Below are 27,770 nucleotides of genomic sequence, written 5' to 3'. Positions count from 1 at the left end.
CGCGTCAGGTTGGGGAACGGAAGCGGGAGCGGGGGGGCGTGTTTGTCAGAGGACGCGTCGTCGCCCCTGTGTGCTCAATTCTGTTTGTTTCTCTGCGATGTTTACGAGGGTCTCGGCTCTCCTCCCTCTTCGCCCCCTTTCCCGCCTCCCTTTGTGCTCCGGAGACCCAGAGGTATCGGCGGCCGCCGTCGTGCTACTCGCTTCTCCGCATGGATCTGTCAGGTACCGCGTTGCAGCGCTGTTGGCCCGGCAGGTCTTCAGGCAACCCCTGTCCCCGCTCCTGCACATTCAGTTCTCTTTCTCCGGCTTCCTGGAGTCCGTGTTATGATCCGCGGGATCTTAGAAGCCGTCGCTTTAAATCTGAGCAAAGGGAAATCCCAGAAAGATAAAATGACTTGCCCAAGGTCATGGTGACAGGCCTGGTCCGCCTGTGCCTGTGCTCTTTCTGCTACATACCGTGCCTCATCTCTCTTGCCACTTCTCCCCTCATTTTATCCAGGTTCCAGAAAGCGAAGTTGTTTTATTTTTTAATTCTTTTTAAATTTTTTGCCTCCCAAGCCTGTGATGGTTTCATTTTTACCTTCATTATTGAAAACGCTTACCGTGTGCCAGCCCTGGGGTTAAGCCCCGAGTAACACAGTCCTGCCGTCGCCGAGCTTAGAGTTCCACCACGTAGGCAATTCAAGTATAGTGGAGTAATCGCTGAGACAGTGTAGGTAGCGCAGAGTGCCACAGAATTCATTGAACTGGTAATTGCTGAGTGAGCAAATCGAGACACCTGACCATTGCAGGAGAGGTTCAGAGTATCCCCTCGGGAAAAGAAGCCTGATAAAATCTAAAGGGGGCCCAAGGGTTGGAGTTAGCCAGGCAAGAAGAAGATTTGCAGCATACTTGGTGTTGGTATTTATTCTCTGAGAACTCTCATGATTATGAAAACTTAATTCTCCTGCATATATATTCCATGCAGATCAGTTGGGGGCCCTTTTGGTTAAGTATAGCCCTGAAGCAGGTTAGGAGCCGTGGGGATGGGAAGAAGTAGCTGGATGGAAAAGAATTCACAGGTGAAATTGCTGGGATGTGATATATGATGAGGTAAGGGTAGGGCAGTCCGAGCAAAGATTTCAGCTGGCTGCTTGGGAGGATTAGGGTACCATTAATGTTAACAGAAGAATGAGGACCAGCTTTGAGGCAGGTTTTAAAATATGTCATAATTTTTAGAATACAAAAATAGCTATTTATGGTAAGAGGCCCCTTCAGTACAGAAGAGTGAAAAATGGAAAGTCAGTCGGAGAGGCAAGCTCTTGAATGTGGTCTTGGATGTGCTGCATTTGAAGTGCTGATGAGATGCTGTTAGTGGAAACAAGCCCAGGTGGGAGGTTAGGGCTAGAGTTTTATTACTTTAGTGTTATGGAGTTACTTCCTTATACATGATTTTCCTGGTATAAATATAGGTTACTTTCTGTAGCACTAGAGCAGTCTTGGAAGGAAACATTGAAGTACGGGTTATATGTGAGATTCTTTCTCCTGATTGCCACCTTCCTGTTATAATACCTTTAGTATTAATTTAACTTTCACATGTAAAATAATAGAGCATTTTCCTAAATTCAGTGGTACCATATATTGAATATTATAATGTGTCCATGTACTGATTTGTTTTTAATAAATTATTTATTTATTTATGGCTGTGTTATTTATGGTTTTGTTGCTACACGCAGGCTTTCTCTGGTTGCGGCGAGCGGGGGCTACTCTTCGTTGCGGTGCACAGACTTCTCTTTGCCGGGGCTTCTCTTGTTGTGGTGCACGGGCTTCAGTAGTTGTGGCTCTTGGGCTCAGTAGTTGTGGCTCACGGGCTCAGTAGTTGTGGCACACAGGCTTTAGAGCGCAGGTTCAGTAGTTGTGGTGCATGAGCGTAGTTGCTCTGCGGCATGTGGGATCTTCCCGGACCAGGGCTCGAACCCGTGTCCCCTGCATTGGCAGGTGGATTCTTAACCACTGTGCCACCAGGGAAGTCCCCTGTGTACTGATTATAAGGATATTGGTTAAGCAGTTGGTTTTCATTCTGATTTTTAAGTGTCTGATGTGTTAGCCTCTGACATTTTTATGAGCAGATCAAATAGTTTGTTTCAGCGTTTTTGGAAATAGCCATTTCTCTTTTCATTAAAGCCTCCCTCATCTGGCACTACCACTTACTAGCTTCGAGAACTTGAGATACTATTTAACCCAGAGTCTGATGCAGGTTCTTGAGATCAGTTGCACCAGAATCACCTGAGGTCTTGATTAAATTCAGATCTTTGGGCCTGATTCCAAACTTACCAACTGACAATCTCAGGAATCCATGTTTTAAATAAGCTCCCCAGGTGATTCATATAACCTCTGAAGGTTAAGAACCACTAATTTAACCTTTTTGAGCAGCAGTTTCTTCTGTAATATGGGAATAATAAAACCTGTTCTGTAAGAGTGTAAGGATTAAATGGCATGTGTAACATAGCTACTCAGATGTGGGCCTCTGATGGGCAGCATCAGCATTACTTGGGAACTTGTTAGAAATGCAGACTCTGAGTTCCTCCCCAAAGCTACTGAATCAGAATTCCTTGGTGGAACCAAAGAATCTGTGTTTCAGCAAGTCCTTTAGGTAGTTATTATGCGTATTAAAGTTTGAGAAACAGTGCTCTAGCCTGTTAGTTTCATGAAATAGGCACCATGAAATTTTTATTTACTAAGGCATCATCAATGCCTAGTATAGTGCCCAGCACAGAGTAGATATTCATTATATTTAATAAATGACTTTTTGTACTTTATACCCTCTTACTGAAACTAACACATTCATTAGTTTTTAAAGTTCTTCAACATTAACTCTCAAAAGGTTCTTAATGCCACAAAATAAAGTTAGATATTTGGGTTCCTTAGAATTGGGAAGTCTTTTTTTGCATGAGTTTGAAATAGATGTGATTGTTTGTGTTGTTCTTTTTCACAAATAAATCTAAAGAAGAAAGCAGAATGACAACTCTAGCCACTGAATGTTCTTTTTTCCTGTTCCAGTTTAGCTTAGTTTACAGATAGTGATCAGTTAAATGGCATGGAGCTCAATGAGAAAGTTGAATAGATTAGAATCACACCCAGGAATTTGTTTGAAGAAAGTAACCTTTTTTTTACTGATAGAAATTTCTTTATTTTCATATTGTTTAATTGTGACGTTTTATAGAGGTCTTACATCATGTTAAGAGCAAGGACTTGGCAGTCTGTCAGTTTGGGGTTTGAGAATAATAAGTTGAAATTTATTAACCATGTCAGTGTTTCGCAACTTTTTTAATGTCATGGAACATAGACAATGATATTTGTACCAGACCTTGAGATAAATGGGAGGCAGCAACAGACAGGTGCACCAGCGGCCCTGCTCCTCGCCCAGCCACTTCAAGGACCAGGTGGTCAGTATCTCAGCACACCTGTAACTCATTTGTGCTCACCAGCGGGTCTTAGGCCTTAGTGAGCTCTGAGCTACATGACCTTGGCTAAGTTACTCCTCTGGTTTCCAGTTCCCTTATCTGCAAAATGGGGATAATACCTACCTTTTGGAGTTGATGTGGGTATGAGAAAATGTACATAAAATGTTGCACAAGACTAGGCACATAGTATATGTTCAGTAAACGTTAAATTGCTGTCCTTACAGTTGCTGATAACAGTAATAAGCAAAAGGGAAGGGTTTAATTGAAAAAATTTTAAACACATAGAAGCAGCGTTTTGAGTCCTGTATTATTTTGCAGTGTTTTTTTGTTTTCTTTAATCTTTTCAGGACAAAATATAATATCCAAAGATATTTTGGCACTAACAGCGTGATCTATAGCAAGAAAGATGAGCAGTCTGTTCCAACCCGTGAGATTTCCAAGGAGACAGAGAGCCAACACAGTGTAAAGGAGAATACGAAAAAAGACTTGGTAAATATTCTTAAGGGAATGAAAGTTGAATTAAGCTCAGTAAATGTACAAACAACAAAGCCACCCAACAGAAGACAACTTAAAAGTTTGGAGGCTTCAACTGTCAGACTTCAGAGTGCTCCAGAAGATGCCCCCCAAAAGAGGTAAATTGAATTGCAATTTGAATGTTTTTCTTTGGAAGTAATTTTTGAAACTCCAGTCTTTTTCTTTTAGAAAAAAAAGTTTTTTAATTAGAGAACATTGGAGATACAGAGTTAATGAAGACTAAATATTAGTTTGTAACACAGAGACTAATAATTAAATGAGAAATACTGTTATTCTATATTTAAATAAGTGGATATCTGTATGGAGTCTAGAGAGAGGGAAAGAGTAGTGATCTAATTGAGAATTCCACATTCTCTTACATATGCATCACTTTTTTTTTTTTTTTTTTTTGCGGTACGCGGGCCTCTCACTGTTGTGGCCTCTCCCGTTGCGGAGCACAGGCTCCAGACGCGCAGGCTCAGCGGCCATGGCCCACGGGCCCAGCCGCTCCGCGGCATGTGGGATCCTCCCGGACCGGGGCACGTACCCGTGTCCCCTGCATCGGCAGGCAGACTCTCAACCACTGCGCCACCAGGGAAGCCCTTCATCAGTTATTAACTGCATTTAATTGCTTCTTTAAGCTGTTAATTAACAAATTATTTACATCCTGATTTGAAGGTTGCTTTGTGTCTCTGAAGGACTTCTTTATTTGAAATTTCGTTAAAAAAAATTCCACCTAGGATAGAATTTTGTCATGTTAATTACAGCTGTTTTATATTACTTCCTTTGACCAGTAATTAACAGGGCTCTCAGCTTATGTGGTTTCCTCAGAGTATTGTAATTACTCGTGCTTGTCAAAAGAGTATAATATTTTACTGATTCTAAGTGCAATCAGTGATATTTTAGCATTGTGTTGTAGTTTAAATGGCAGTATTTTGTTTTAGTGATATATAAATAATGATTACACCAGTGACATAGTCAATTCAAGTAATAAGAAATGTGGCTTTAAGATCCCCATCTCTGACTTCTCTTAGCAGAATAAACAGATAGTATAGGTTTACTATTCCCAGAATGACTTAACATTTTAACAGAACTGCTTAGTTTCTACATTGTATCATATTGTATCTAAACTACCACTGGAAAGCATAATTGGGTGGTAGAGAGTAAGCTAATTAAGCTAAGTAAGGAAATGCCCATGTTAAGTACCTTCTCCTCCTTTTTAGAAACAATATAAAACAAATAAAAAATATATACATACGTAATTAGGTAATACTCCCACGCACTTTATAATTACTTATGAAGTGTAAGGTTTTTTTCCCAGCTTCCAGACCTGTTTATGATTCATTTTGCTTTTTTTTATAATTATACAATTTAATTAACTATTAATGAAGTGGTTAAAATGAGTTGATTGCTTTGCAAAGCCTCAGTAAAGGTAATTTTTAAAGTTGCTTTCCAATTAGGTATGAATGAGACAAGCATAAAAGTCCAGGAAAATTCTGCACTCAGACTGCTTTGTAAGCGTTTTAAGTTCTTGCTCCATGTTTCCACTTTAAAGAAACCAAAATTGGCAATATTGGAGGATGTACTATGGGTGTAGTATACATATAAGAGATGTATCAATACCTTGGAACTTCTGTCAGTGGTCCTGTGTTCAAAGAAGAGGCTTTGATCCTATATCAAAAGATTGGTGAATGAGATACATTTATTTTGAGTTTTCAAAAATGTATCTTTTAATGATTCCCACCCCCCTCCAGTCCGCTTTTTTTTTTAAGGAATCCCAGATGCAGAGAATTTGGTTCGTCATCGTCTTTGATTCATGATGTACTGTCATCATTGCCCCGCGCATGGCCCGCTTTTGGCTCGTTTATTTGTATTATATGTCGAACACCCTCCCCCATGTTGATACAGTTACCGTGGATGCATAACAATTGCCCCCAAATTCAGCAGCATAAAACAGCCTTTTTTCATGCTCACGGATTCTGTGGGTCAGCAGTTTGGACGGAGTACAGTAGAGAAGGCTCACCTCTGCTCCGTGATGTCTGGGGCCTCAGCTGGAAGACTTGGAAGTTTGGGAGCTGGAATCATCTGTGGGTTTGCTCACTCAGGTCTGACAGTTGATGCTGGCTGTTAGCTGACACCTTAGCCAGGACTGTTACAGAGCCACCTATATGTGGCCTGGGCTTCCTCACTGCATGATGGCTGGGTTCCAAGGGTGAGTGTCCCAAGAGAAAACGAGCCCCTAGGAATTTGTATCATTTTATTACCTAGCCTTGGAGTCAGACTGGACACCGCCACTCTCATTCCTGTTCCATACTGATTTTTGAAGGGTTCTTGCTTTTTCATCACAGCAACTGCTGGAGAACCATCTTCACAAAGATATGGTGGCATTGAAAGGAATGCGGTAGTCTAATGTTGAAACTGTGAACTGCCTTGAGTTAGTAGTTCACACAGTCACTGACAGACGTGGCTGATATTTCCCTATGGTACTCCAGGGTGCCTTAGGGCACAGTTTGGGAACCAGGGTCCTGGTCTACATTGAGCTCCCCGTGAGAGGCCCTGGGACCACACCTTTAAGTTTCCTAGAATTCTTGTTGTCTGAAGGGCACTCTAAGGCACCATCTTAAATCTTTCTAAGATCTTAACAGAGGGTTTTACAGTCATGCCCATGGCTTTATCTTTAGACCGTTTTCCTAATGCTGCCCTGGATTTGATCTCTGTACAGAAGCCATTTCTAAATTTTGGCATCATTTGCTATCTGGAGGGGCTAAGAATGAGAGATGTTTTCTTTTGATCCCAGCAGGTCTTGGCTCCTTTATGTGGGACAGTTCTTTCTTCTCTCTCCTCTCACATTTTACCATTGGCCACTAAGAAGGCAGGAGGCACCTTCAGTGTTCTGTCTGGAAGCCTCCTTGCTAGGTCGTCCAATTCATTGAGCATCTCTCTCATTTGCCATATTACTTCAAGCAATAATGTCACTAAACAAAGGCCCCCTTTCCTCCAGCTTCCAGTAACGTTGATTTTCCTATAGTGCTCACGCGGCCGCCAGGCTCTAACAGTCTCTTTGAGGCCCGAAGCTTTCTCTAACACTTGCCTCAGGATCCCTCCGGTTACCCCCCTCTGCCAGTACCCAAAACTCTCCCATACATTTTAGGTTTTTTTGTTTTTGTTTTATAACAGCAGCGCCCAAGCTCCAGGCTCCAAAATCTGTTCCAGTTATCTATCGCTGCATAACAAACCATCCCAAGGCTTGGGGGCAGCATCTCTCTGCGGTTTGGGCAAAGAGCTGCACATAGTTGTGTCTGCTCCACTCAGTGTCAGCAAGGCAGCTTCAAAGCTGGCATCTGGAATTCTCTGAAAGCTTTGCCCACGTACAATACATTCCAGCGCTTGATGCTGCCTATTGGCTGAGACCATATTTGGGGCTCTTGGCCAGAACACTTACCCAGGGCCTCTCCAAGTGGCCTGGGCTTCTTCACAACCAGAGAGCTGGGGTCCACGGACACACGTCTCAAGAGACATCCCAACAAAAGTCGTGTCACATTATGTGGCCTAGCCTCACAAGTCACAGGGCATCATTTCTCTCAGTCTGTTCATTGAGGCAGTCACGAAGTCTCCCCTGGTTTCAGGGGGAGGGGAAATTGCCTCTCTAGATGGGCTTGTAGCAAGGTTTTGGAAGAGCTTGTGGGACCCGAAACACTGCTGTCTCTGTTTTAGGAAAGTATCTGCCACAGCCGTTAACCTGATTACTGTAGTTGTCAGCTGTATTGAAGGCAACATTATCATGATAAAATTGACCCCCTGAATAACTGATTGCATCTGGATTGGGCGAACTATGGGTACCGTATGGTTCAGTGTACTTAGGGCTTCCTTGAGCACAGTTACTCTTGTAACTGCGTGTCCTTTGTAGGGACCACAGATACTCTGCCTGTGGCCTTGTTACAAGAGATACTGGTTCCTTTGGGGCGCTAAGCTCCTGCACCTGCGCGATATGGGTCTCCTATCCTAACTCCTGGATGGCTGTGTGACGTGTCGCCCGCGAGTGCTGCAGGGGCTCCCCGAGAGGGACACCTGAGGCTGCCCTGCCAGCCTGCTGTGGTTCTGCCCTTTACCTTTCTGAGTAGTCCGGGCCAGGCACGTCAGTGGTAGACTTGTGAGTCTGCATGTATTGTGAAACCTTACAAGATCCCTGGTGGGTGCAGTGATAACCATAGTTTCTAGCTCCTCCTTTAAGTAACATTCTCTTAACCAAGCAACTACCTGCTCTGATTTCAGCTACCTATTCATTAAGGTCCCCTTTCCTCCAGCTTCCAGTAACATTGATTTTCCTACAGCCCTCACTCTCAGCGTCCTTGAGCGTTTCCAGTCTCTGACAGTCTCTTTGAGGCCCAGCTTCAGGGATGTGGGAACTTTGATTTGCAAGTTAGACATCATTTCCTAAGGTAGAAAGCCAGGTGCAGTAAAACAGTAATTCAGATCCTACTCATTGAGGTGGCGATTTTCAGTGATGTAAAAAATGTAAATAACTTTTTATATCTGGCATATTTTTCTCCTAACTTACCCTAATTTACTGAAGAACAGCTTTTTTTTTTTTTAGCTTATGGAAAGTTTAAAACATAAACAAAATCGTATGATGTTTTGATAATTATCAAATCTTGCCATTCTTGTCATCTATACCTTCACCCACTTTCCATCTCCCACGTGGTGATTTTATGTTTTTTTTTTTTCCAGGTAAAATTTACATACGTTAAAGTGTACAAATCTTAGCTGTAGGAGTTTGGCAAATTGATGTGCCCATGTAACCCACATACTTTCCAAGACGCAGAGCATTTCCCATCTTCACCTTCCCCATCAGTAACCTTCTGTCCTGAGGCAGCCACTGTTCTGATTTTTTTTTCACCTTAATTTGGCCTCTTCTAGAACTCGATATAAGAGGAATCATACCATATATACTTTTTCTAATCCAGCTTCTTTCATTCAGTTTCATACATGTTGTGGAGTGAGCGGAGTACTGTTCCATTGCATGGATATATCACTGTTTATCTGTTCTGATGATAGACCTTTGGGTTGTTTCCAATTTGAGGATATTACCATTAAAGCTTGTATAAACAGGTTTAACCACTTTTATATTTGCTTGCAGCCTGTATTGTTTTTGAAATAAAATGGCATCTAACTTAAAAATCCACTAATTTATCACTTTCGAGGCTGATTCCTCATTCCTCCACCTTAATCTGTTGCTCTGAGTTAGTATTGTGCTTCATTAAGGATCCATTAACTTTAACTTTCAATATTGTAACATTTTTATAAAACCGACACCTAGTGTTTAAGAATTCTTTTTTAAAAAAAAATTTTAGTGAAGTATAGTTGATTTACAATGCTGTGTTAAGAATTCTTGATTTTGTCAGAAATTGAATTGAATGATACTTTTTGAAGGACAAAAAGTTTTCTCCCAAGAAATCATTTTACTTTCCACTGAAGTAATGCCTCTTTTCTCTCATTTGTCTTCCATGTTCTCTCTCAGAAGTGAGTCCCTGAGCCCGGAGTTGGTGGCGGCTGCCTCCGCGGTTGCAGACTCTCTCCCTTTTGACAAGCAGATGACCAAGTCAGATCTGCTGAAGCAGCTCCAGCAGCACGAGGAAGCCTCGAGGGCACAGAAGGATGGAGAGAGACCTAAAATTAGGTTGGTGAATCCAATAGCTGTGTCAGTGATGCTGATATGTCAAAATAGGCTGGCTTCATGTGAGTGATGAGCTACATTACATAATATATTCATTTATATATAAAATATGCCTCATAAGTATTAGCAGTTTGATTTCTTTTAAAACTCGTGTGTTAAGTAAGATTTCAGTTTTAAAAGACCAATTGAATGATTAAACTTCTTTTGAGAAGTTACATAATTTCTTGTCCCTGAAAAAGAAGTGGTAAATTCAGTAATGTTATTTAAAATAAAGAAATAAATAATAGAATAAGACAATTTCTCTGAGAAGTTTTTCTTTTAGTTAAATAATATGCTGGTTTTATGCACAATATGATCATGCATTTTATTTGTCTTTGAACAAATGCAAGGCAATAAATAAATATGGCTAAATCTCAACTTTAATACAGGTTTTTAATCTAGGTGCTAGGTATACAGATATTGATATCTACTTGTCTGAATGTTTGACAGTTTTTCATGAGGGATACTTTTAATTATGTTTTAAATGAACATTTCTGAAGAACATCTTTAAAAGAGAGAAAGCCACATCAATCTTAGTGGTCTGTGGTATTAATAGGCAACATATAATTTTTTATTTAAACATGACTTTTTGTTCAGTATTAGTGCATAGAAGTGAAGTAAGAATTAAGTGATATGAATCTCATGTTTAAGAAAGTTTATTACTCAAAAAAAAAAAGAAAGTTTATTACTCTTCTGTAGCTACAATTTCTAACACACTTGACCTTTTTCTTATTTCAGTTTCACTGACATCATATCAGATATGAAAGTTGCCAGATCTGCCACAGCGAGAGTTAGCACAAGACCAGTGCATCAGATTCAGTTTGATGAAGGGACTGATGATTTTGTTGGCCAAGCGAAGCCTGCTGATCTGAGAAGAAGGTATTCAGGCTCTGCAGTCAGTTTGGTTTTGTTTGTTGAACTGTAGATTTACTTTGTTGCTGTGCATATTGTTGCTGTTGGGTGTCTGAGCGTCACGGCTGCATTTATATCTGTCTCCTTACTCTCCACGTCCCATTTCCTAGAGAGGGAAAGATGTACTGGGTTTAGCAGCCCTACATTTTTCTATATCGTAAATCAGAATGGGCCCTGCCTCACATTTACCCACGGTGAATAAAGGTCTCCTGATTTAGAGTAAGTGGAGCTGACTGAATTCTGAACAAATGAATGTTTTGTGAGAAACACTATTTTTCATTCTGATGTGTGCCTAACAGTGTAGATTCATGTACTCTCTCTATCTCTATATATAATCATCTTTCTTCATACCTTAGAGAAATAACCCACCATCAGAAAAAGAAAGAAGATCCATTATAATACCTTAAAGTAGTGGATTATTTGTGGCAATCTGAATTTGGTAATTTGCAGTTTTTAAAGATGCTAAGCCATGCGTTACATAGTTTTTTGGTTGTGTTTTTATACATTTATTTATTTTATTTATTTTTGGCTGCGTTGCGTCTTTGTTGCTGCACACGGGCTTTCTCTAGTTGTGGTGAGCAGGGGCAAGTCTTCGTTGCGGTGCACGGGCTTCTCATTGCAACGGCTTCTCGTAGCAGAGCACAGGCTCTAGGTATGCGGGCTTCAGTAGTTGTGGCACAGGGGCTCAGTAGTTGCGGCCCGCGGGCTCTAGAGCGCGGGCTCAGTAGTTGTGGCGCACGGGCTTAGTTGCTCCACGGCATGTGGGATCTTCCCTGACCAGGGCGCAAACCCGTGTCCCCTGCATTGGAGGCAGATTCTTAACCACCGTGCCACCAGGGAAGTCCTAGGCCGCTTTTTAATGCAGTCATTATATGCATATAAACCCCCTGCCTACTTTTTCAGCTTCTTCCTCACCACCTTCTAATTTTTGATGACAGCTTGAATCATTAAAAATTAATCTAGGGCTTCCCTGGTGGCACAGTGGTTGAAAGTACGCCTACTGATGCAGGGGACACGGGTTCGTGCCCCGGTCCGGGAAGATCCCACATGCCGCGGAGCGGCTGGGCCTGTGAGCCGTGGCTGCTGAGCCTGCGCGTCCGGAGCCTGTGCTCCGCAACGGGAGAGGCCACAACGGTGAGAGGCCTGCGTACCGGAAAAAAAAAAATCAATCTATAATATAACATTCTGATGTAGTTGCATGGCATCATTTCAAAGAAGACTGATTTAAAGAAGACTAAAGTGAAATATTTTGGGACAATATTTCTTGGTTTGTTTTTTTAACAAATTTAATGCCTTTTCTATCTTATTTATTTATTTTTGGCTGCGTTGGGTCTTCATTGCTGCACATGGGCTTTCTCTAGTTGCGGCAAGCGGGGGGCTAACTTTGTTGTGGAGCGCGGGCTTCTCATTGTGGTGGCTTCTCATTGCAGAGCACAGGCTCTAGGCGCACAGGCTTCAGTAGTTGTGGCACGCGGGCTCAGTAGTTGTGGCTTGTGGGCTCTAGAGCACAGGCTCAGTAGTTGTGGCGCACGGGCTTAGCTGCTCCGCAGCATGTGCGGCCTTCCCAGACCAGGGATGGAACCCGTGTCCCCTGCATTGGCAGGCGGATTCTTAACCACTGCACCACTAGGGAAGTCCCAGGGCAATATTTAATAAGTTAAACTCCAAGTACACATTCTGCTTTATTCAATAAATAGATATAAATATCACTTTAAATTAGTAATTCAAATAATCTTCCGAAGTCACTATAACCCCTGAACTTCCTTTGTTAACTGCTGACCATCTTTTCCAATCTTCCTGTACAAATTAATAATCTAACACCCAGAAGGAGCTAACTCAGGTTCCTGAGATTATACATAGAACAAAACCCATGGAATACACAACACACAGAAGACATTCTGTAAGCACCTCCTGCTATGAAGTTCAGTTATTGTTTGTCAGACCATGCTAAATATTTGGTTCCCCTCCCCAACTGTCACTTTATAGGCTTGAAGGAGAGAAAGAACAGAAACTTTATGTAAATACAGACAGTTTTCTATTATAAAATAACTGTGGGGCTTCCCTGGTGGCACAGTGGTTAAGAATCCACCTGCCAGAGCTTCCCATGGCCTCTCACTGTTGTGGCCTCTCCCGTTGTGGAGCACAGGCTCCGGACGCGCAGGCTCAGCGGCCATGGCTCACGGGCCCAGCCGCTCCGCGGCATGTGGGATCTTCCCAGACTGGGGCACGAACCCGTGTTCCCTGCATCGGCAGGCGGACTCTCAACCACTGCGCCATCAGGGAAGCCCCTGTGCAATCTTTTATAATTATAATTTATAATTAAGCAGGCAGTGTTTTTTACCCTTAAACTAAGACAAATGTTGACTTCAACAACTTCTAACTTAGCATATTTTAGTAGCTTTCCACAATGTCAGGTTTTCTAAAACCTTAATATGAAATGGATCAAATAAAGATTGTGGCAAATTAAGCTGATCTTTTCAATTAGGTATTTTGGTAGTTAAATTGTTGTAACTTCTTTGTTGTATTATGATGCAGAAATTCAGGTGAACTTGTTCCTGTTTTTAGTTATCAGTCCTAAAGACGTGGCAATTTAGTTAAAATGTCTGGTGTGGGGCAGCAGAATTATTTTTAATTTTTACGTTGAATATTTCATATAAAATTTTCTTCTCATAAACAGTTTTTTGTTGACTGTGTATAAAATATTCATTAAAATAATTTTTTTCTTTTTCAGTTTTAGGAAAAATATATTCAAGGGGAAGAGGCTTAATATTTTTGAGCTTAAGGCAGTTACTGAAGAGGCACCTGAAACAGGTTTGTTAAGAAAATAACACTATTTCTCAGGTGTAAACATTCCATCTTTGGAAAATGTCCTTCATGTTTTGATTGCGTAATCATCAGGTATTTTAATATTCCATCCTGTCCTTGACCTGGATCTTTCTTATTAACGTAGTTGTTGACATGTTAGTGTTGGTCAGATTTCTCCCTTGAAATGCTGCAGCCCGTGAGGCAATGGGAGGTAAGTACCATCAGCCACATGAATCCAGAGCTATAGATTGGCTGCTAATTTGGGTTAGAACGTTAATGATCACCTACTATTTGCAACACACCTTTGTACTATTATGTAAAGATAAATTGTGGTGTCTGCCCTAAGGCAGCTTACTATCTAGAAGAGGAGATAGCACTTATAGGTGCTAATTTATTGAAGTGATTTAGAGATTATTTAGGAGATGGGAAGGAGAGCATTCAGGGAATATATTTAGCAGACTTGTAGTGTTTTTTTCTTAACACACAGTTAGTGTTTGTTCTCTGTTCTTCCCCCTTTCTTCTTTCGGCAAGAAGTCAAATCCTTCACAGTCACCATTTTAAGCCTAATTAAAAGAGAAATAAGTGTCCTCTTGCTTGACATTAATTTTGTTTTACTGATAACTTAAAATAAATGAAGAAACTCCATACAAATGGTCTTAGCTTATAAGTGACTTTCATTTCTAAGGATTATCAGTTAACTTTTTGGTAGAAATAATTTTATTTTTGATATTTAAGTTTCTAGGCCATCTTCCAGTGGCTCATTTAATCTTTCAGTTACTTATAAAAACATCTGATTTTCCCACTATTCAATAAACTCCTTGATATTAGGGGCTGGGTCTCACTGATTTTTGTATACCCAATAGCCCCTAGCCAAGTGGCTTACAAATAATAGGAATCCGTTATCTTAAATCCTTTTTTAAACAAATTGAGCTATAAAATAAATATCCATGGAGGAAAGGCATTAATTCAATCACTGTTCATTTAAGCTGAAGATGAAGCTAAGAGAACAACCCCCCCTTCTTGTACTGTGACAACTGCATTCTGTCTTCTATGATTGATGAAAAGGAAATGCAAAATGCACAGGTGTGGAGAATGGATCACCTCTCCCCTGTTGAAGTGGCAACTCTTTATTTTTGGGCCACACCGCCCAGCTTGTGGGGATCTTAGTTCCCGGACCAGGGATTGAACCCTGGCCACTGCCGTGAATCTTAACCACTGGACAACCAGGGAATTCCTGAAGTGGCAACTCTTAAGCTTGCCCCAAAAGGGGAATTTTTTGTCAGGGCAGCTGCTAAGGTTCACCTAATGAACAGCCAGAAGAAGTGATGGGTTCTTGAAGGAGCCAGCTTGCTTTTTTAAAAAGTAAATTTATTTATTTATGGCTGCTTTGGGTCTTTGTTTCTGTGCGCGGGTTTCTCTAGTTGCAGCAAGGGGTGGCTACTCTTCATTGTGGTGCACAGGCTTCTCACTGCAGTGGCTTCTCTTGTTGCAGAGCACGGGTTCTAGGTGTGCGTGCTTCAGTAGTTGTGGCATGTGGCCTCAGCAGTTGTGGCTCGTGGACTCTAGAGCGCAGGCTCAGTAGTTATGGCGCACGGGCTTAGTTGCTCCGCGGCATGTGGGATCTTCCCGGACCAGGGCTCGAACCCGTGTCCCCTTCATTGGTAGGTGGATTCTTAACCACTGTGCCACCAGGCAAGTCCCGATAAGTATATTCTTAACTTCTTAAGAAACTGCCACACTCTTTTATTCAATACAGAGCAGCCGTACCATTACATTTCCACCAGTGATGTTTGGTGGGAATGTGACTCATTCTTTAAAGATGTCTTAAATTTTCAAAACAAATAAATGATTGAAACATGTGATATGATGGTGGTAAAAAGCTAACACTATATTACCTTACTCATAGAGTTGGTTGTGAGGATTAAATGAACTAATGTATAAAAAGCATTTAGCACAGAATAAGTGCCCAGTATGCATTAATAGTATTATCATTGTTATTGTAATTATGTTAATTTAACTTATTTGGTCTTTATTAGTAGTACATTTGTGACTTATCTTAACAGACTAAAAATAAAGATAAACAGACTGGACTTTAAAGATCTAAATCACATGTTGTATAAAAAATATTCAGTCATAAAAAGATCTGTGAACAGAATAGACATTTCTTTTTTCCTTTCCAATAGAGGGGGCAGTGAGACTAGCGGTTAATTACCTAGCATTGTAGTAAAAACAAAAAGTAAGGCTTGCAATTATTGTGGTTGCAGTCTTTATGTATTATTTTTGTTTCAATTTTAGCTATCAAAGAGTGACCTTTCATTATATACTGGTTTTTGTTTTGTTGGTTTTGTTTTTTGTGGTTTTTTCAGGGGTGCATTGGGTCTTTGTTGCTGCACGCGGACTTTCTCTAGTTGCAGTGAGCAGGGGCTACTCTTCGTTGTGGTGCACAGGCTTCTCATTGCGGTGGCCTCTCTTGTTGCAGAGCACAGGCTCTAGGCACGTGGGCTTCAGTAGTTGCAGCGTGTGGGCTCAGTAGTTGTGACTCATAGGATCTAGAGCGCAAGCTCAGTAGTTGTGGTGCACGGGCTTAGTTGCTCCGAGGCATGTGGAGTCTTCCCAGACCAGGGATCGAACCCATGTCCCTCTTCATTGGCAGGTGGATTCTTAACCACTGCGCCACCAGGGAAGTCCTTATATACTGTTTAATTATGAGCTTCTAGATCTGAAAATATATTATCAATTCAGAGCTGATAACATTTTTTTAATATAAATTTATTTTATTTATTTATTTTTGGCTGTGTTGGGTCTCCATTGCTGCGCATGGGCTTTCTCTAGTTGTGGTGAGCGGGGGCTCCTCTTCGTTGTGGTGTGCAGGCTTCTCATTGTGGTGGCTTCCCTTGGTGTGGAGCATAGGCTCTAGGCATGTAGGCTTCAGTAGCATTGTGGCGGGCAGGCTCAGTAGTTGTGGCACATGGGCTTAGTTGCTCCGTGGCATGTGGGATCTTCCCGGACCAGGGATCAAACCCGTGTCCCCTGCATTGGCAGGCAGATTCTTAACTACTGTGCCACCAGAGAAGCCCTGATGATAACATTTTTAAAAAGAAAGATATTTATATGGAATTGTGTGTAATTTGGATGTTTTTATTCTACAGAGGCAGTACCTTCTCTTTGGGATGTAGAATTTGCTAAGCAGTTAGCGGCGGTCAATGAACAACCCTTTCAGAATGGTTTTGAAGAGATGATCCAATTGACAAAAGAGGGGAAATTGTGGGAGTTCCCAATTAACAATGAAGCAGGTAAGTCTTAATGCCATAGGTTTATAAAACTCAATGATTGAGATTAAATCTGGCAGATGTTCAGTTGTAGGTTTTGGATATTTACCTGAATTTCAAAACTTCGTGTAAACATCTTTGTGATGTCCTAAAAGAAATCTGACAGTGTTTCTTTTAAAAAGAATGCTACGATTTCACTGAATTCTAGTTGTTGGATAAGGAAAATAAAGAAGTAAAATTATATGGCAGAAATGCATCATGAATTTCTGTGACATAGAAGTGTTGAGAACTGCAAATGATGACAGTTTTCTACTTGCTAAAAGCAGGAGATTACCTGGTAAATCTTCTAATACATTAGATACTGGGTATGAGATCATCCTTCAGTTTTGGGGAACATTACAACCTTCAAGTTTTATGCTGGTATCTTTTATTTAAAACGGTTGCATTAATGAGACACAAGTTTCTTGTATTCAAAGCCACTCAAAACAAATAGGTTAGGAGGCTTTGAAATTCTTTGGCTGCATACCTAGATGCTTTGAGCCAGTAATAAAACATTATCTACTTTCCTGGAGATTTTTCTAGAGGTGTTACATCTTCCTCAATCAAAAGGAAAACTGTATTGCTATGCTGTTTATTTTTTATGGCGCCCGTGATGTCATCAGCTAAACATTTCATTGAATTTTTATTGATGTATTTTCAGTTAGAAGGGATTCATTTACTTTTATGGTAAGATTAAATAGAAATAGCAAACACCTCAGGAAATCTTAGGAAAATGTAGTCTGTATTTTAACCTTTGTAGTATTATGCTGCACTGTAATATTTTCATTTTTGATAACCTTTCATTTGTTTGGATTAATAAGTGGAGTGGTAGCTTAAATAGTCTTATATTTTCATAAAGTAATCTTTTGTATAGGAAAACTTTAGGGACTTACAAATCCTTTAGCAAATTCTTAATCTTTTATATATTTGTATGATATATTCAGTAATATAGAAATTTGCATTTCATCTATTAAATAATGTGTATTTTTTAAAGTATACTTTAAATATTTTTAAAAGTACTATGGCTTCTACATTCTAGAAGGTATCAGGATAAGGTAAAAAAAAAAACCCAAAACCAAGGACTTTTATTTGTGTAGGCCTGAGTTCAGATTCCAGCTATGTCAGTTATTAGCCATTTGCCTTTGAGGAAATTATTTAACCTCCTGAGCCTTAGTTTTCTCATGTGTAAAATTAAAGGTACCTCACTGGAAGAATGTAAGAATTAAATAAGATATTGAGCTGCTCAGCACAGTTCTTGGCATATAATACATAGGAGTAAATGTTAGTTCTTTTCCGCTCCTGTATGATGATAGAATTTTAAAAGTAGCAAAAAAAACTAACAAAATACAATCTATGATATTAAGGGAAGACTTTGTTCCATATTTGATGAAAGTTGGGTGTTCCAGGTCCTCATGGTTCAAGATATGGTTTTAAAACCCAGTATTGAGGTAGAATATGTGACTTTACTTAGGAGAGACAGTGAGTGTGGTGGTTAGAGACCAAGTTCCTGAGTGAGTCTTCATCTCTCCAAGCCTCACTTCCTCCATCTTATAAAGTGATGGGAATAATAATAGGATTATTTTATGGGATTCTTCTGAGAAACAACTGATTATACAAGTAAAGCATTGTTACCATCATCATCCCTGTTTCTACAACAACGATATTGTGAGGAGATTTGCTATTATAACTGTTTTCTCTTCTATACTATAACATCTTTAAATCTTAAAATATTCATGAGGATACTGTATATTTTCTAGGAACCACCAAATAGGATAATAGAAAAGCATGAATTGGCAGTACATTGTCATCAGCAGAAAAACATTTAAGTTCATCAGAATCCAAACTCCAAAGGAATTTATCTTAGATTTGACCTCGTTTCTGAGAAAGTGTAATTTCTGAAAAAGGAAAAAAACATGTTTTCTGGTCAGGTTGGGGAGATAAATGTGACAAGTGTCCATATACACTGTACATATTATTGATGCTTTGGGGTCGGAAAGGGAGGTATCTCATTTCCAGCTCCTGAAGGCAGTTGTTATCTGAACGAAGAACAGGAAGGGAACTGTGGAAACGTTCTCACCTTGATCACTCCCCTCAGTACACACTTAGGGTCTTCTGAATACTTTAAGAGGACCGGCCTTAGAACCTGGAGCCTCAGCCGTTCAGTAACGTTCTTTTATATTTCTTATACTTAAATTTTAAGAGTAGTAAGACATCATGCTCTCTCTCCTAATCATTAGCTTCATGAAGATTTACTTTGATGTTTTTGGGAAAAGGTGTTTTGTTGTGTATTTAGGGACTCACCATGTCAGTTTGGGAACATAATACCAAAAATGATAAAATGCATGTCTTGTGTTTAAAATTTACTTCCCAGTGTTGTGTTTTTCTGTTATATAAAAAATTGCACTTGTTTGTTTTGCCACTTAAAATGTAAACATTGTTTTCCCAGTTTGAAGTAGCTTTTTGTCAGTTTTTAAAACCTGGTTTGTCCCTTCTATGTGCTTTGCGAGCCTAGAGATTTATAAAAGCTGTTAGATGGAATTATTCCCAGTTAGATTTTGTAGTCTTTGTTATATATTGGATTGATAATAAGATCACTTCTGTTTTAGCTTTGGCTTTATCTAAATTTAATCCCATTTTTACCACTACCCAGTTAACAGGGTCCTGCTCCTGAATATCCATTAGCCACGTACATGCCACCGAATTACAGGTGTTTTGAAATACCCTCCAGGAGTAATTCTCAGTTTAGAGGCTTCAGTGGGCAAAAAAGCTCAGTCATGGATGGCAGTCACACTTTTGTTTTTATTCTTCAGTTGGTTTAAACTTGTAATGTGCCATCCTTTGCTAGGGTATCTGGAATGTGTGCTGTAATATGAGCTAGCAAGAATAGTGAGAAAAGTTCAGAATTACCATAGAACTCTAAAGAGGGCTCTGTTGTCATGTGGGAGGGTATAGTGTGGAGAAAATTAGGGCAAATATAAAGATGATTAAGTATGTGTTGTCTGAAACAATCTGTTGGTTGTTTGAGATGGTGGCCTTTGAACAAGAGCCTCAGAATACAAACAGGAAAAGAAATAATAGTTTTGACAAAATAGAAGTGGAAGCAAGTCAAAGTGAAAGTGACTGAATTTGCTTCAGTGCTATAATACACTCTTGTCAAAAATAATTGGTCAGGGCTTCCCTGGTGGCACAGTGGTTGAGAGTCCGCCTGCCGATGCAGGGGATGCGGGTTCGTGCCCCGGTCCGGGAAGATCCCACATGCCGCGGAGCGGCTGGGCCCGTGAGCCATGGCCGCTGAGCCTGCGCGTCCAGAGCCTGTGCTCCGCAACGGGAGAGGCCACAACAGTGAGAGGCCTGCACACTGCAAAAAAGAAAAAAAAGAAAAATGATGAATAGATCTTTAACTGTCCAAATAAAATTTTTAAAATCTCTTTCAATAAGTGTAAGATAATTGTAAGTGATTAGAGAGCATTTTTAAACTTCTTATTTTGAGGTAATTGTGGGTTCACATGCAGCTGTAAGAAATGATAAATATCTCACATACCCTTTACCCATCTTCCCTCAGTAGTTACCGCCCACGTAACCACAGCACAGTATCACAGGCAGGCAGCCGGCAGCCGTGTCTTTCAGCCATGTTCAGATGTCACCAGTTCTACATGTACTCCTTTGTGTGAGTGTGTTTGTGTGCTTAGTTCTGTGCAGTTTTGTCACGTATGTAGATTCATGTAATCACGACCACAGTCAGGATACAGAACAGTTCTGTCGCCTCAAGGATCTCTCTTATACTCTTTCATAACGACATCCACTCACCTCCCACTGCTGTCCTTTCTTAGTCCCTGATCCTTGGCAATCTTACTAAATCCATTTTCCATTTCTGTAATTTTGTCACTTCAAGAAAGACGTACACATGGAATCACACAGTATGTAACCTTTGGGGATTGGCTTTTTTTTCCCACTCAGCATGATTAATTCTCTGGAGATGTATCCAAGTTGTTGTGTGTGTCAATAGGGGTTGTTTGCTGCTGTTGTTTTTATTGCTGAGTAATATTCCATGGTTTGAATGTACCTTATAGTTTGTTTAACCATTCCCCTGATAAAAGACATCTGGGCTGTTACCAGTTTTTGGCTATTACAATAAAGGTGATGTAAATATTCACGTACAGGTTTCTGTATGAATACAGATTTCCATTCCCCTGGGATAAATACTCAGGAGTGCGGTTGCTGGGTAGTGTGGTAGTTACAGGTTTAGTTTTTTTTTTTTTTTTGCCGTACGCGGGCCTCTCACTGTTGTGGCCTCTCCCGTTGCGGAGCACAGGCTCCGGACGCGCAGGCTCAGCAGCCATGGCTCACGGGCCCAGCCGCTCCGCGGCATGTGGGATCTTCCCGGACCGGGGCACGAACCCGTGTCCCCTGCATCGGCGGGCGGACTCTCAACCACTGCGCCACCAGGGAAGCCCGTCTTTGTATCCTTTTAACAGATTCTTTCACAGACCAAAAGTCTTCAATTTTGATGGGGCCCAATTTTTCCTTTTATGGATTGTGCTGTTGGTGTCAAATTCTTTGCCAGCCCTAGAACCAGAAGATTTTCCTCTGGTTTTTTTTCTGTTATATATATAGTTTAGACCGTGATCCATTCTTTGTTGATTTGTATGAGGTTGAGGTTCTTTTTCAATTCTTCTGGCACCATTTGTTGAAAAGGCTGTCCTTTCTCCATTGAATTGTCTGTGCATCTTTGTAAAAAGTTGGGCATATTCATGTGGATCTGTGTTAGTCTGCTAAGACTTCTATAATAAAATATCACAGACTAGGTACCTTAAACAACAGAATTTACTTTCTCAAAGTCTGCAGGCTGGAAGTCCAAGATCCATGTGTTGGCAGTCCATAACAGGGTCTACTTCTGGGTCCTCGATTTTTGTTCCATCAACTTTTGTGTCTTACTGCCTGCCAATACCATACTCTATTTTTTAAAAAACTTTTATTGGCATATAGTTGATTTACAATGTTGTGTTAGTTTCAGATGTACAGCAAAGTGAATCAGTTATACATATATCTACTATTTTTTAGATTTTTTTTTCCATATAGGTCATTACATAATATTGAGTTCCCTGTGAATACCATACTCTTTTGATTACAGGCATACCTTAGATATTGCAGGTGTGTTTCCAGACCATCGCAATAAAGCAAAGATTATAATAACGCAAGTCACATGCATCTTTTGGTTTCCCAGTGCATATAAAAATTATGTTTACACTACACTGTATTCTGTTAAGTGTGCAATAACATTATGTCTAAAAAAGTACAGTACATACCTTAACTAAAAAATACTTTATTGAGAGAGAGTCACGGACATATACACACTAACAAACGTAAGGTAGATAGCTAGTGGGAAACAGCCGCATGGCACAGGGATATCGGCTCAGCTCTTTGTGACCGCCTGGAGGGGTGGGATAGGGAGGGTGAGAGGGAGGGAGACGCAAGAGGGAAGAGATATGGGAACATATGTATATGTATAACTGATTCACTTTGTTATAAAGCAGAAACTAACACACCATTGTAAAGGAATTATACCCCAATAAAGATGTTAAAAAAAATACTTTATTGCTAAAAAATGCTTACCATCATCTGAGCCTTCAGCAAAGATCACCAATCACAGATCAGCATAGCAAATATAATAATAATGAAAAAAGTTTGAAACATTGTGAGAATTACCAAAATGTGACATAGAGACATGGAAGTAAGCAAATGCCATTGGAAAAAATGGTGTAGATATACTTGCTTGACAAAGGGTTGCTGCAAACCTTTAATTTGTACAAAAATAAAAGGCAATATCTGTGAAGCACAGTAAAGCAGAGCACAGCGAGACGAGGCATGCCTGTACTGTAGCTGTAGAGTCAGCCCGAGCGTTATTCCTCCCACTTGATTCTTCTCTTTCAGGATTATCTTAACTCTTCTAGGACTTAAGCCTTTCCATATAAATTTTAGAATAAGCTTGTCTGTGGCAAAGCTTTGCTGGAATTGTGGTAGAAAGTACATTAAACCTGTAGATGAGTTTGGAGAGAAATGACATCTTTACTATGTTGAGTCTTCCAATTTAAATAGTGATTCTTATTTTTATGATCTTGTATCCTGTAACCTTACTGAACTCACTAATTAGTTCTAGGAGTTTTTTTGTAGATTCCTTGGAATTTTCTACGTAGACAATCATGTCGTCTGCAAATAGTTTTATGTCTTCCTTTCCCATCTACGTGACTTTTCTTTCTGCCTCCCTCATCAGTGGCTGGAAATTTCAGAACTATGTTGAGCAGGAGTTGTGAGAGCTGATCTCCTTGCCTTGTTCAGGAACTTCGGGGAGAAGCCTTCAGTCTTTCACTATGATATTAGCTGTAGGTTTACCATGTTGATGTAGTTCTTCTCTTTTCCTAATTTGCTGAGAATATTTATCAAAGTGAGTGTTGTGTCATACGATTTTTCTTCTTTAACCTGTTGATATGGTAGATTACCTTGACTTTCAGATGTTGAACCAGCCTTGCAGTAAAATCCTACTTGAGTAAATTCCACTTGATCTTGGTGTATAAATCTTTTTATACATTGTTGGATTTGTCTGCTAATTTTGTCTAAAGGTTTTTCCTCTAAGTTTATTAGAGATATTGTTTTGTAGTTCTCTCTCTCTCTTGCTCCTGTTTTTGGTTGTTTTGTCTGTTTTTTTAACAAGGTAATGCTGGTCTCATAAAACGTGTTAGGAAGTATCCTGTCTTCTAGTTTCTGGAAGAGATTGTGTAAAATTGGTGTTAGTTTTTCTTTAAATGTTTGAGAACTTTTAAATTACATATTGCTTTTCTTTAGTAGTTATAAGATTATTCAGGTTATCTTTTATTTTGGTTGAGTTTTGGTAGTTCAATGGATTTTTTTTTAAGTTGTCCATTTTTTTCAAGTTGTTGAATTTGTGAGTGTAAGGTTGTTTGGAGTATTCCTTTATTATCCCTTTAATGATTTCAGGATTTATAATGATAACCCCCTTTTCATTGCTAATATTGTTGGTGTGTGCCTTCTCTTTTTTCTTTATCAGACTTGCTAGAAATGTATCAATTTTTGTTTTTTTTGTTTTGTGTGTGTGCGTGTGAAGAACCAGGTATTGGTTTCATTGATTTTTCTCTATTTTCTTGTTTTCAGTTTTATTGATTTCTGATGTTATCTTTATTATTTCCTTCCTTTTGTTTGCTTTGGGGTTATTTTGCTCTTCTTTTACTAGGTTCTTAAAGTGGGAGCTTAGATTATTGATTAGAGACTTCTCTTATGTGTGCATTCAGTGCTATATATTTCCCTCTCAGCACTGTTTTAGCTGTGTCCCACAAATTTTGATTTGTTGTATTTTCATTCGATTCTATGTGTTTTTTAAAATTTCTTTTGAGGGACTTCCCTCAAGGCACAGTGGTTAAGACTCCACACTCCCAATGCAGGGGGCCCAGGTTCAATCCCTGGTCAGGGAACTAGATCCCACATGCATGCCACAACTAAGGAGCCCGCCTGCCACAACTAAAGACCCGCAATCCAAATAAATAAATATTATTTCTTTTGAGATTTCCTTTATGACCATGAATTACTTACATTAATTTCCAACTGTTTGAAGATTTTCCTATTGTCTTCCTGTTACCGATTTCTGTTTTGATTCCTTTATGATCAGAGAACATACTGTATATTATTTCAGTTATTTTAAATATGTTGACATTTGTTTTGTGACCCAGGATATGGTTAAACTAGGTGAATGTTCCATGGATACTTTAAAAGAATTTGTATTCTGCAATAGTCTGGTAGAGTGTTCTGTAGATGTCACTGTGATCCTGTTGGTTGATGTTGTTCAGTTCTTCTGTGTCTCTGCTAATTTTCTACTTGCTAGTTCTCACAGTTGTTGACAGTGGGATCTTGAAACCTCCAACTGTAATTGTGGATTTTTTAATTTCTACTTTATTTCTATCAACTTTTCTTTCATGTATTTAGAAACTCTTTGGTGCATACATAATTAAGATTGCTTGTCTTCTTGGTGGGTTGATCCTTTTATTATGTAATGTTCCTCTTTCTCTCTAATAATTTTCTTTGAAGTCTACTTTGATATTCCTATAGCCACTCATGCATTCTTTTTTTAAAAATTAATGTTAGCAAGATATGTCTGCCTCCATCCTTTTACTTTCAACCTACCTATGTTATAGGTAAATATTTGAAGTGTGTTTCTTGTATATAGCATATAGTTGGATCGTGTTTTTCTTTTGATGGTATATTTAGACATTTACATTTAAAGTAATTATTGATTTGTTAGGATTTAAGTCTCATTTTGTTATTTGGTTTCTGTTCATTTTCTCTGCTTCTCACTCCTCTGTCTTTTCTGGGCTTCCTGTGAGCTGCTTGAATATAAGGATTCCATCTTATTTTGCTTTATGTATTTTTTTAGTGTAGTTTGTATAGTTTTCTTAGTGTTTTCTTTAGATATTAAAATATCCATTAGTAGTAATTGCTGCTACATTTTGAATATTTGTAGTATGCTAAGCATTGTAAAGGAACTTTGTAAGATTTATGTCTATTTAACTTTATAAAACCCCATGAAGAACGTGCTGTCTTAATACTCATTTTATGCCTGAGGAAACTGTTGCTCAGTGAAGTTAATTTGCCCAATCATGTGGCTGTTAAATTGGTGAGCAAACCTCTGTTTTACTCCAGTGTTCATGCCTTTACTGTAATACTATACTACCTCATTAATGTTAATTTTATAGTGTAGGTTTTACATTCAAAATTGTAACATATTTTGTCTCATTTCCTAGGTTTTGATGATGATGGTTCAGAATTTCATGAACATATATTTCTGGATAAATACCTGGAGGATTTTCCAAAACAGGGACCAATTCGCCACTTCATGGAGTTGGTGACCTGTGGCCTTTCCAAAAACCCGTATCTGAGTGTTAAACAGAAGGTTGAACATATAGAGTGGTTTAGGAACTATTTTAATGAAAAACGGGACATTCTAAAAGAAAGTGGCATACAGTTCAATTGAAGATCATGGAAATTCTTATTTCAAGCTGTTGGAGATTCGTATTATAATTAAATAATTTTACTAGAAGTTTTCCTATATTGTGTTCATTATTGCATCTGATTTGAATCGTATAAATGTTAAATTGTTTAAAAGTATATGTACGGTGGTAACTGAAAAATATTCCTGCATGGAAAAAAGTTACCAGCTTTTATGGATTCAACTAGTAATTCTAAACAAAAAGAGTATCTTAGAATCACTAATAAGTAAGTTTAAGGCAACTTCCTGTAACCTTTTTCTTTTCATTCAGTGACCATACTTCTTTGAAATATAAGTCGCCATACATGTGATGTCATCAGAGGACTATAACAGTTGAGAGGATTTACAGACAAATTTATATGCATAGATTATATTTACATATACATGTTTCTATATTTGCATATATACATATTTATATTTCCACACTAAATTAACTACCCTTACCTAAGTCTGGGTCACTATAGTGAAGTAACCTTATAGAAATAAAGGGCTTATACTAATCACTTCTAGAATTTTAGGTCATCATGCTAAAATCAGAACTAATTTCCTTTTTTTTTAAATTTTAATTATTTTATTTGTTCGTTATTTTTGGCTGTGTTGGGTCTTCATTGCTGTGCCTGGGCTTTCTCTATTTGTGGCAAGCGGGGGCTACTCTTCGTTGCATGTGTGGGCTTCTCAATGCGGTGACTTCTCTTGTTGCAGAGCACAGGCTCTAGGCGTGCAGGCTTCAGTAGTTGTAGCACACGGGCTCAGTAGTTGTGGCACACGGGCTTAGTTGCTCCGCAGCATGTGGGATCTTCCTGGGCCAGGGCTCGAACCCGTGTCCCCTGCATTGGCAGGTGGATTCTTAACTGCTGTGCCACCAGGGAAGCCCAGAACTAATTTCCATTATGGTGTATAGCAACGTGATTCAGATTCATACAACTGAAAGCACTGAGGATTCTTTTAAAAAAACAAAAACAACCTCAAATTAAGAATTTAGTTTACAGTGGCCTCAGGCTAATAGTGTTCAGGCTCTGGCACAAGCAAACAAAAATTGTATGTGAAGGAACTCACCATAAACCCAGTCTTCAAATTACAAAACACATAAGGAAAGAAAACACCATGAATGTATGCCAGCAGAAACAACAGACAACGGAATCAGACTCACAGAGCCTTTAAATATTGGGCTTATCATATTCAGAATCTAAAAATATGTGTAGGGCTTCCCTGGTGGCGCAGTGGTTGGGAGTCTGCCTGCTAATGCAGGGGACATGGGTTCGAGCCCTGGTCTGGGAGGATCCCACATGCCGCGGAGCAACTGGGCCTGTGAGCCACAACTACTGAGCCTGCGCTCTAAAGCCCACACTGCACAGCTACTGAGCCTGCGCACTCTGGAGCCCACGCACCACAACTAGAGAGAAGCCTGCACGCTGTAACGAAGGTACCCGCATGCCGCAACTAAGACCCAACGTGGCCAAATAAATATTTTTTTAAAAGACTTATTATAAAGCTGTGATAATTAGCAGGATATTACACACAGAGATAGTTAAATAGACTGATGGAACAGAATACAGAACACAGAAATAGGCCCATTAGTATATGGAAACTTGATACATGACAAAGTTGGCATTGCAGATCAATGGGAAGAGTGGATATTCAATGAATGGTATTAGGACAATTGGTTATACACATGAAGGAAAAAAAGTGGATTCTCATATTTTAAAAAAATCCAATTCAGTTGAATTTGATACTTAAATGAGATAAAATTATAAACATTTAAAGTGAAAATACAGAAGAATATCTTTATGGTTCTGATGTAGGCAAGGATTTAAAATACCAAAGCACAATCTCTAAGAAAAAGATTAATAAATTTAGCTATGTTAAAATTTAGAAATTTTAATCAAAAAAGATACCACCAAGAGTGAAAAGACACGTGTCCAACATGGAGAAGATAAATGCTTCAATACAATCACCAAATCAGTAGTATGTATACAAAGAACTCCTAAAAATCAAGTAGAAGAAAAACAACACAAAAGAATATG

The 27,770-nt window shown here is 39.4% G+C and overlaps 1 protein-coding gene across 2 annotated transcripts; it reads left to right on the top strand.

Moving 5' to 3' along the window:
- MRPS31 (mitochondrial ribosomal protein S31) lies at positions 1 to 25,797 on the top strand. Of its 2 annotated transcripts, none has more exons than XM_030882432.2 (7): positions 1 to 222; positions 3,791 to 4,075; positions 9,478 to 9,633; positions 10,408 to 10,548; positions 13,313 to 13,392; positions 16,536 to 16,679; positions 25,502 to 25,797. In XM_030882432.2, the coding sequence occupies exons 1-7, from the start codon at positions 98 to 100 to the stop codon at positions 25,729 to 25,731; spliced, it is 1,161 nt and encodes a 386-aa protein (XP_030738292.1). In that variant the 5' UTR covers positions 1 to 97; the 3' UTR covers positions 25,732 to 25,797. The 2 variants fall into 2 exon arrangements, with proteins under 2 accessions (XP_030738292.1, XP_030738291.1); XM_030882431.3 differs by having other exon boundaries at positions 3 to 222; positions 9,475 to 9,633.
- The last annotated feature ends 1,973 nt before the right edge of the window (positions 25,798 to 27,770 follow it).

The sequence above is a fragment of the Globicephala melas genome, chromosome 18 (assembly GCF_963455315.2).
Source record: "Globicephala melas chromosome 18, mGloMel1.2, whole genome shotgun sequence".
Lineage (NCBI taxonomy): Eukaryota > Metazoa > Chordata > Mammalia > Artiodactyla > Delphinidae > Globicephala > Globicephala melas.
This window is presented reverse-complemented; position numbering and strand designations above follow the sequence as displayed.

Excerpts from the sequence above, each read along its gene's own strand:
- MRPS31 (XM_030882431.3), top strand. The coding sequence starts at position 98 with ATGTTTACGAGGGTCTCGGCTCTCCTCCCTCTTCGCCCCCTTTCCCGC. Across the intron at positions 4,076-9,474 it reads GAAGATGCCCCCCAAAAGAG|AAGTGAGTCCCTGAGCCCGG; the intron begins GTAAATTGAATT and ends GTTCTCTCTCAG. Across the intron at positions 16,680-25,501 it reads CCCAATTAACAATGAAGCAG|GTTTTGATGATGATGGTTCA; the intron begins GTAAGTCTTAAT and ends CTCATTTCCTAG.